General features: G+C 34.8%; 1 protein-coding gene across 1 annotated transcript; it reads left to right on the top strand.

The window, feature by feature from the left end:
* Nucleotides 1–2,531: 2,531 nt before the first annotated feature.
* On the top strand, nt 2,532–6,425 carry LOC143570393 (U-box domain-containing protein 13-like). Its single transcript, XM_077056052.1, has 4 exons — nt 2,532–2,816; nt 4,333–4,449; nt 4,526–4,981; nt 5,055–6,425. The coding sequence occupies exons 1-4, from the start codon at nt 2,532–2,534 to the stop codon at nt 6,144–6,146; spliced, it is 1,950 nt and encodes a 649-aa protein (XP_076912167.1). The 3' UTR covers nt 6,147–6,425.
* The last annotated feature ends 3,944 nt before the right edge of the window (nt 6,426–10,369 follow it).

The following is a 10,369-nucleotide window of genomic DNA, read 5'->3' as shown; positions in this document are numbered from 1 at the left end:
AGAAATAATTAAAAGAAATCTTTTATTGATAATTCACCTGGACACGAACCGGGTCGGGTAACGATTACAAAGACATTAAAAGAAAACCGAAATGTTACAATGAAGAAGCAGCGAAAAAGAATAAAGAATGGGAAGAAGAAAAAAACAATCTTGCCCCTTGTGGTTCGATCGAGGAAAGGAGCAAGAGAACGGGCCCATTTTAAAATTAGGGGATGCTGAAAGTTAATTTTAAAACGAGTTAAAACAAAGTTGAAAGGGTTATAGTGGCAATTTAGTTTAATTAAAAGTTTGGAAGTTTAGATTTATCTGTTTAGTTTTTGAATATTTTGCAAGTGTTTGTTTAGTTTGAGTTAGGCCTGTAAACGAACTGAACGTTCGGTGAACTATCATGAATCGTTCGATTGGAAGTTCGTATATGTTCGTTTATTTAATATACGAACGAACATGAACAAAAATTTTTTGTTTGTTTAATTAAACGAACGAACATGAACACATGTTCCGTTCGTTCATTTATGTTCATAAACGTTCGTTTATGTTCATTTATGTCTGTTTACTTATGTATTAATATTAATAAAAAATAATTAAATATTATCTGGATAGGTCATCTGCTTAAAGGTTTTATATTTGTTAATTTGTGTTCACTTAAGTATTTTCATTTAAGTTCGTTTATATTTGTATACATTTATGTTTGTTCATATATGTTCGTTTATCTTTATTTAGTTATGTTAGTTTAGATTTTAAACAAACGAACACAAATTTCCATTTTTAAATAAATGAACACGAACATAAATATTTGTTCAATTAAGTGTCCGTGTCCTTTTAAAGTTAAATAAACGAACACGAAAATGCCCTTGTTCGTGTTCATTCGATTCGTTTACAGGCTTTCATTATTCACATTGATGAATACATCTATCTCAATCTCTAGGCTCTGCCGATTTTATTTGTGTTCGTGAACACATTAATTTCCTTAATGAACGAACACGAATATAAAATCTCGTTCGGTAAGTGTTCGTGAACCATTTGTGAACATAATATTTACTTAACGAACGAATATGAACAAGGCCTTGTTCGTGTTCGTTCGGTTTGTTTACAGCCCTACTTTGAGTAATTTTAGTATGGTTTATTTTAGTATAAGCAGATGAGCTAGGGGCTATACTTATTGTAAGTGTGCAAAAATTATAATAAACAAAAATGGTTAATCTTGATTGAGATCAAATTCCATGCTCGTGTGCATAGCTATGATTTTCAACAAAAAGAAGTATGCGAAAAATGTAAAGAGAGATCCATTTATTTCATTGATTGCCATACAAATAAGTTACACTAAGCAATATGTAGGAAAATGTAACATTAATCGATATATAAATTTAATACTAAAGTTTAACACAGAGATATATTATGCGAATTGCTTTTCTAAAGTTTTAGCTTTTAGCATAATAAATTTAAGTGGGAGTGCATTGAATAATTCAAACTACGTAAACAAATATCTCATGTGTCCCAACATGTCTTTTCTTGTTTTCTTCTATCAATATTTGGGATATTTATATTTGTATGGCAAACCATGACAATAATAAAGCGCAAATTGCAAATACATTGAATAACACAAACAAGTATACTTTTTCTTTTTAATATTGTTAGGACTTAAATTTGAGTTAAAGTTTAAACATTATTATAAAATAAATAAATACAAGAGAAAAGGAAATGATAATCATTTAGAGATGAAGATTGATGATTTTGTACCTTAGTGACAGCATATGTTCATCTATTTAAATGGTGTGATTTTGACTAAACATTATTTTCTTTTATCTAGTCTTCAGATATTAAAGAAAAAGAAAGGGCATTGGGGGATTCTTAAGATGCATCTAATCCTATATGTTAAAAGTTATTTTTATCAATATTTGCAAAACAACAAAAGGTATACAAATGATTACTTAGTTAAACAAAATACATGTGTGCTTTCTAAAAAAAATAATTTCAAAGTAAAACTATAGTTGCTTGGGATGAGTGGATTAAAAATCCTCTTTTATTAATGTAAATATTTTTCCAGCTCCGAATAACTTGTGTAGAGCTCAATTTTTTATTCCATCACTGCCTTAAAAAAAAAAAATTTAGGGTAAATTTCGAAAAAAGAAAATATTAATATTAAAAAGAGTGTATTATTATTATTATAAGGTGAAAAATACGGGTGCCAAGTTAACCATACTCCACAGTCACTTGTCAGTTAATAACTGATATTCAAGAACACGTGGTCTCAACCCAACCCAAGCCGACTCGTTCTCTCTCTGAGCCGCCGAGTCGTTATCCGTTAGTTAATTAATTAATAACAATAATTTCCAGCTAAGAAACAGAATCTTCACTAAACCCTGGTTACTTGTCAGGTTAAGCTCACACCACACCACAAAACGCCAGCCGCGCCACTAAAAGGCAGCCCAAGCCTACCCCTTCTCTCTTCCTTCACATTACATTTCTCTCTCCCAATGGATTCCGTCAATTAACAGAATCCGATTCCTTCCGGTTTTATTATTATTATTGTGATGGCGGATGTAGGAGGAGAGAATCCGAAAGGCGGATTGATCCAGAAACTAATTGATACAGTCAACGAGATATCTGTTATAGCGGACTACCGGTGTACGGTGAAGAAGCTGTTCGCTAATCTAGCTCGACGGTTAAAGCTCTTAACGCCGTTGTTTGAAGAGATTCGTGATATCAAGGAGCCGATTCCTGATGACTCGCATCAAGCGTTGCTTTCGTTGATGGAAGATATGGAGTCTGCTAAGGAGTTGCTGCGAATCGGAAGTGAAGGCAGTAAAATATATTTGGTAAAACTTTGTTAATTGAATCTGTTTTCAGTTATTTTTGGTAGGAGGATGTGACATTTAAGTAATTATTATAATTTTAATGCTGATTTTGTTCATAAGTGGTTATGAGTCAACGGAAGTTGACCTAGGGTTTCAAGTAATAACTTCATGAATTTATTGATTCTGGTATAATTCATTTATTTGTTTTCTTCTTGAGGATCTTGTTTAGATACTGCTTGAATGATCATTCATTGCAGTCATATTCATATTCTTGTCTGTTACATTGCACAAGTGAAATCAATGGTATTTTAGGGGTGAAGTCATTATTGTGTTATCAAGTCTTGTTTTAGTGGTAGGTTTTTTTATGCAATAAGAGTATTTAAATTTGTTAATTATGAAGATATTTTTTTATGTGTTGTTAAACTTGTTTGTTGAAATAATTTGTGGTGCTGTGACTTGTGAGTGAGCTAGTGAAATGTTTTCTCTGTTAGTTTCTTTATGTAATAGTAATTTTGATTTGTTAATACTAATTTGACTGCTTTTATTTTCTGTTTTTGGAAATCTGTTTTATTGGTTTTTTCTTGTCCAAACTCCAGCTGTTTTATAATGACCCAGTCAAGCGTCAACGAATGATTTATAGAATATGATATTAACGTGTCGTTATTGTAAAATCTCGTTCCATTTTTGGACAAACATAGTTTTTAATTCATTTATTTCAATTGCTTGCTTACATTTTAACTATTTGAAGATGTAGTAAGACAATAGGGTACAAGGAAAAGAGAAATTAATTAATTTTTTTTTTGTGAATTATATGATCGTTTTCATGCATTAAAAAGCCATATCACTTTCTTACGGTTCGCACCTTTGCTTGTTGTTTCTGTTTTGTCCTTACGTGATAATGATGTTCTTTTATATCTTATCTATTGTAATTAATAAGCTTGTTACCAATTGGTTGATCAAACTTATGTTCGGTTCAATGATTTAATCATAATGTGATCACGAGATGAATGACTCACTAACCATTATAAATGGCTTAAACTTGTCGGTTGAGAAGTTATATGATAAATTAGTAAGGATATATGAGTCTGATCCTATCACGAGTTTGCCATGAGTCTTGTGTTGAGTTTATGAATTCCGTGCCTGTGGTTTTGCTAAAAGAAAAGACCAAAAGAAAATGAAAAGTGAACAGAAGAGCGTTCTGGTCAATCTGAGCAGATTTAGTACTGTTTCTTGCTTCAGTTTTTGCTAAAATATTCCCGGTGGGTCATTATGATCATCATATAGAAAATATAAATCCAACTGCTATTAAACAAAATGTTATTAGACTAAGAGAATCTAACGGATCACATATTTGGAAGTTAACTCTCCTAACCAATCTTATAATTTCAAAGTGAAATCTCAAACATCTAAGCTACTTCAAACTTTTCTCTCCAGTTCTAATAATTTTATGTATAACTTTTGTTGTTCAGCTAAGACAGATGATCATTTTTACTTGAAAAGTGGTGTCTGATCATAATGCCTTATTTATGCAATGCAGGTCCTAGAAAGAGATGAAATCATGAAAAAATACCAAGCACTTACAGCTCGTTTGGAACAGGATTTAGACAGTATCTCAATCGATGAACTTGATATATCAGATGAAGTTAAAGAACAGGTAAGATTTTATCATATGCCTTTTAACCGTCATTAAATGGGCAGCATTCTTATATAACATATTAAAATTTATATAGGTTGCGCTTGTTCTTGCTCAATTCGGAAGAGCCAAAGGAAAAACTGATCCACCTGATGTAGAATTATATGAAGACCTTTCATCCCTTTATCACAAAGACATTGATGCAACAGAGGATCCAGCTGTCCTGAAAAGACTGGTTGAAAAACTACACCTAACTGAAATAACCGACCTTACACACGAGTCAATAGCATTGCATGAAATGGTAACCGCTAGCTGTGGAGATCCAGGCGAGAGTATAGAAAAGATGTCATTGGTATTAAAACAAATTAAAGATTTTGTACAGACTGAGAGCTCTTTTGCAGGCTCACCACCAGGAGGGACTTCTGCTCTTCCAAGCTGTATGGGTCAAGGAACATCGGTTAAAAGTCAAACAAATGGTCCCATACCCGATGACTTCCGTTGTCCTATATCACTCGAATTAATGAAAGATCCTGTTATTGTCTCAACCGGACAGGTAACAGTAACACCCATCATCTTTTCATATTTCATAATGGTACAGAGGTTATAATATTTTTCCATTTCTGTAGACGTACGAACGTTCATGCATTGAAAAATGGATAGAAGCAGGGCATCGCACGTGCCCTAAGACACAACAAAACCTGACCAGTACCACAGTCATACCGAACTTCGTGTTACGCAGTCTCATAGCCCAATGGTGCGAGACAAACGGAATCGAGCCTCCAAAACGAGCCACCCAATCCACTTCCGCGTGTACACCCGCTGAACGTTCCATGATACAAAACCTCCTTCGTAAGCTTAGCTCTGCCAGTCCCGATGACCAGCGAACTGCTGCCGGTGAAATCCGTCTCCTTGCAAAACGAAACGCCGATAACCGTGTCGCTGTAGCCGAGGCCGGGGCCATCCCGCTTCTTACAAATCTGTTAACTGCACCCGATTCCCGCACACAAGAACACGTGGTAACCGCACTTCTAAACCTGTCTATTTGTGAGGATAACAAAGGGAGTATAGTGTCGTCCGGGGCGGTCCCGGGTATAGTTCTAGTCTTGAAAAAAGGTAGCATGGAAGCTCGAGAAAATGCGGCTGCAACCCTTTTCAGCCTCTCGGTTATTGATGAAAACAAGGTGACAATCGGTTCGTTAGGTGCGATCCCGCCTCTTGTATTATTATTAAGTGAAGGCACTCAAAGAGGGAAAAAGGATGCTGCAACTGCGTTATTTAATTTATGCATATATCAAGGTAATAAAGGAAGGGCGGTTAGAGCTGGTGTGATCCCGACATTGATGGAGCTTCTTACCGAGCCACAAAGTGGTATGAAGGATGAAGCATTAGCCATTTTGGCTATACTCTCGAGCCACCCGGAAGGGAAGATGGCTATAGGTAAATCCGAGGCAGTACCGGTTCTAGTGGAGTTTATCAGGAGTGGGTCTCCAAGGAATAAAGAGAATGCCGCTGCGGTTTTGGTGCATCTTTGTAATGGAGATGAGAAGTATCTAGTGGAGGCTCAAGAGCTTGGGGTTATGGGGGTACTGGTGGATTTGCTACATCATGGTACTGATAGGGGGAAGAGAAAAGCCGGTCAGTTGTTGGAAAAATTGAACAAGTTGGTGGAGCCACAGAAGGCACTGGCTCGGGTTCCCGACCAGACACCGGCAGAGTAACTGAGCTGTCTTTATTTCTTGTTTTGAAATCGCTTCCGTGTTTTCTGGGGTTGGTTTTGTTATATCACCTTCCAAGCCCTTTGTTCAGTTTATAGTTTTAATTTATTTGAATATATGATTTGATGATGAGTTAGTACAAACAAATGTTAAAAATGCATAAGAGAGAAGATGGAAGGTAGGATTTGTGGGTGAGTGTAATTGTAACATTCTCATGTTGAAGTTTAAACAAATGTATTTACAAACGGTTTGGCATATCAACCTTCTTTGGCATTGTTTTTGGCAATGAAGTATGTTCCAAATAACAGCCCGTACCCGTCTCGACTCTTTTTTGAGCCATTTTAGTTTACGATATTCATTACAGTTTTGTGAAGCAGTTTCTCATTTAGAATTTACCGTGTTAGTGAGAGTGTTGAGACGTTCTCCAATTTACTCTCTGTTTTGTTTGATTTGGTTTTTCAAGCCATGAGTGAGCTTGAGCTGTAACCGAGCTTAGTTCGAGCTCAAGTTTTCAGCTCGGTAGATAATTTTGAATCAGGCCGAGCTGGCTTGTATATGTTTGAGCTCGAGTTTGAACTGATGATCCTGGCTTGACTAGTGAACATCCCTAAAAGGGACACTATAATAGCATGGATCCGGGTGAACAACTCATCAAGCTTTCTATATCTGACTTGCAGGAAATGAATATTACTATATTACTAGTTTAGATCTGAGATGAGCTTCTTGCTTTATAGAACCTCAGATGTCATAGCTGTATAAAACGACTTGAAATCTTTCCAATTCCTGCTTTGTTTGATAGAAATGAGGTTGAGGGACCAAATCATGCGTTCCCCACATGCGTTTCACCTTTAAATCAACTTTTAACAATTAACATGAACAACAGAACGAGTCCTAATCTTCATGAGTGTGGTAACATCATCTAGCTACTATGAGCACATGGAGCGGCATCAGTGACATCACCAGGGAAGTGCAAATCTCGGACGGCCCCATATGGCAACACCACCCCCGCATCTGTATTTTCTTTTTCCATGAAAATTGTGGTGTATTCATCGGTTAAATATTTTTAGGCAAATCAAGTTCAAAAAAGGGGATGCCAAGATAATTTTGAGGGTTTTGGATATATGTAAATTACATCTACTGGGGAAATGGGAGAAAAGAAGCCGGCTGCTAGGAAGGAGAAACGAAGGCATTGAAGGAGAAAAGAAGAGTTTTGAAATCGGTAGATGTAATTTACATATATGTAACCATATATGTGTAAACATTAGTTCTCTATTCATTATCAAGGTTACCGAGATGTTAATTTGCATGTACGTAATCCTTTTAACTTTTAAGTACTAGTTACACATAACATATTAACACTATTTACATACGTGTAATTGTAAGTATGAAAATGTTAAAGATACTGATACACACATATATAAAACGTGCATATTTGGGATTGAGTTTCAAAATTACAGCTTATTGACTTAATGGGTTTTTCAAAAAACCATTTTGGAAAGTGAGAATTCGTGGCTTTTAGAAGCTTTTAACCTTTTCAAACGCCATCCCAAACATGATCTAAGAGTCTAAGTATTCAAATAAAAATGACTATGAAACAAAATAGTAATAATAATAATAATAAAGAGAAGACAGAAGAAAATGTTTTTATTTATTTATTTATTTATGATATAAAAACCACTATTAAGTTTGATATATGTAACAACGATGTTACTTACATGTATGCAATAATTAAATTACTTATCAGTGTGTTTTTCATGTTCGGTGTATTGAAAAAGACATAACTAGAAATCACCATTTTGAAGCTTTGGTCAAACCATATATGTATCGAGCAGATAGAGACCATTGATTCATCGCATGGAGATTGATATCAACTAAAACATTCAAGGACAAAAGAACCACAACAATCACTATTCGACGGGGACCGTCCATAAAGAATGTGAGAAAATTAATCATCAACAAAGCCAAGAACAAGAATAATTAAGTCCTAAGTCATGAATGAAAGATCGACAAGTGAAAGATGATAAATGCTTTGGAAACTATTAGTTTGATCATCATGTTAGCTGTTTAAAATGGTTAGATACTTATCATATGGGCATCAAATCAACATTTTTAATGGTGACTTACTTGAAGATGACGGCCTCGGGGTCGATTAAACAAACAACAATACGTAAATAACAACAATTATAATTAACGAATCTTGTATTATTGATTTGTATATGAAAACGGATTGTTTACAATGGTGGTGGCCAGTGGTACTTATACCCACCGGCGGTTACTCCAACGGTTACATTCTGACCGTCGCGATGGTTCATAATACGACGCGACCTGTCGTTTATTTTCTAACTAATTACAATAATACACACAAACTATCTACTAATTACATTTTGTACCCTAACTACACTAACAGAACATTCTAACGGAGTTTATTTATCCTATAATAAACTAACGAAATATTTAACGAAACTTTAACGAGATCGATGATTAACCAACAATCACCCCCTTAATCTCGATCTTCAGCATGGCTTGCTTTGTCTTCACAGTAGTGTAGTTAAACTATGTATGAGATGCGCCTTCGGATCTTTCTCTCTTTCTTTGTTTCTCCACTTTGGGCATTCATATGCAAAGTGACCATATTCATTACATTCATAGCATTTGAGATCACTTTTGTCTTTGTTTCCGCGACTCGCATTTCCACGTCTTCTTTCTTCTTTGTTAGGTTCTCTTCCTTAATCTTTGTCTTGGCTTCTATTACCACGACCTTTTCCACGGTGCCAATTCTTAGGATGATTACTAGCCATCAAGAGCTTTCTTTCGTTATCATTTTCTGGTTCGTCTTTACTTTTAAGGCGTTCTTCAAAAGCTATTATTCTTCCTACCACTTCTTCAAATGACATTTTATCAATTTCCAAATATTGCTCGATAGATGCCACGATTGGTAGAAACTTCTTTGGAACTGAATTGAGCAATTTCCTTACAAGTATCTTATCTTTGATATTAGAACCAAAACTTTTAAATTTGGCTCTTATGCTTCCCAATTTTTAAGAGAAATCACTCACGGTTTCATTTTCTTTCATCTTTAACGTCTCTAACTCGCTCCTTAATGTTTGTAGACATGCATTCTGAACTAGATCTGCTCCCAAGTGCCGAACTTTTATCGTGTCCCACACTTCTTTTGCTGTCGGGTGTCGTGCCACTTGCATCAAAATATCTTCTGGCAATGTTTGTAGGATCATTGCCTTGGTCTTATATGCCTTATTCTCATCAACTTCTTCTTCTGAGCTTACCGCTTCCCAAAGACCATAAGCCTTTAAGATTGTCTCCATCAACAATGCCCATGTCGTATAGTTTGACTCAGTCAATTTTGGACATTGAAGAGATATATTCCCTTGCTCATGAGGTTTTCCTGATTCACTTGACGAATCTTCTTTGCCAGATATATTTCTTACTTCTTACTTGATTGAACCACACAAGTTGTTTTCTTCTTACCACACAGGATTTGTACCATACATGAGTTATTTGCCACGCAGGTCTTTGTTTTGCCATACAGGACTTAGATGCCACACAGGTCTTACTCTTGCTCTACGAATCACGAAGGTTCGGAGCCTCTTCTCAACGAATCACGAAGGTTCGGTGCTTTTTATTTGAACCACACAGATTCGATTTTTTTTGTTCAAGTTCTTTGTTATTCTTTTAGAAAAAGAATTTTGAATTTCTTTTTTTTCTCTTTGATAATAATAAATTAATAATTGTTTATAACAAACAATTAATCTTTCTAAATTTTAGTCAATATAAAATGACTTTCCAGATGCCTACCGTCTCCACTTATATTTATATATATATATATATATATATATATATATATATATATGAAAGTAATTTTTATTGATAGAACTTGTTGAAAGTTTACAAGAGAATAACCTTATTTATATAGAAAACATTGCTTCTAATCAACGCTAATACTAAGAACGGTTATACACAGCAACCATTATAAACCCTAAAATCTGTTAACGGGCCTAAATCTTATATTTACAGTTCTGGCCCTTCTAATTAGTATACAATAACAATTATATTACATAAAATAAATAACCTACTTTATGATTAAATTCTAATACTCCCCCTTAATCATAAAGTGTTCTTCATGCTTCAAATCTTCTCTTCTTTCTTTCAAGCATGATTGCTTCGGGACCAGTGATGTGGTCTAAAATATATATATTATAATATAAATG

The sequence above is a fragment of the Bidens hawaiensis genome, unplaced genomic scaffold, assembly GCF_021521415.1.
Source record: "Bidens hawaiensis isolate Kalapana, Puna unplaced genomic scaffold, B.hawaiensis_p1.1 tig00024977_1, whole genome shotgun sequence".
Classification (NCBI taxonomy): domain Eukaryota; kingdom Viridiplantae; phylum Streptophyta; class Magnoliopsida; order Asterales; family Asteraceae; genus Bidens; species Bidens hawaiensis.
The sequence above is the reverse complement of the archived record's forward strand: the minus strand, read 5'-3'. Positions and strand labels throughout refer to the sequence as shown.

Bases quoted from the DNA above. Each gene is read 5' to 3' on its own strand.
- LOC143570393 (XM_077056052.1), top strand. From the start codon at position 2,532: ATGGCGGATGTAGGAGGAGAGAATCCGAAAGGCGGATTGATCCAGAAA. The intron at 4,450-4,525 runs GTAAGATTTTAT...AAATTTATATAG, and splicing joins CAGATGAAGTTAAAGAACAG to GTTGCGCTTGTTCTTGCTCA. The intron at 4,982-5,054 runs GTAACAGTAACA...CCATTTCTGTAG, and splicing joins TTATTGTCTCAACCGGACAG to ACGTACGAACGTTCATGCAT.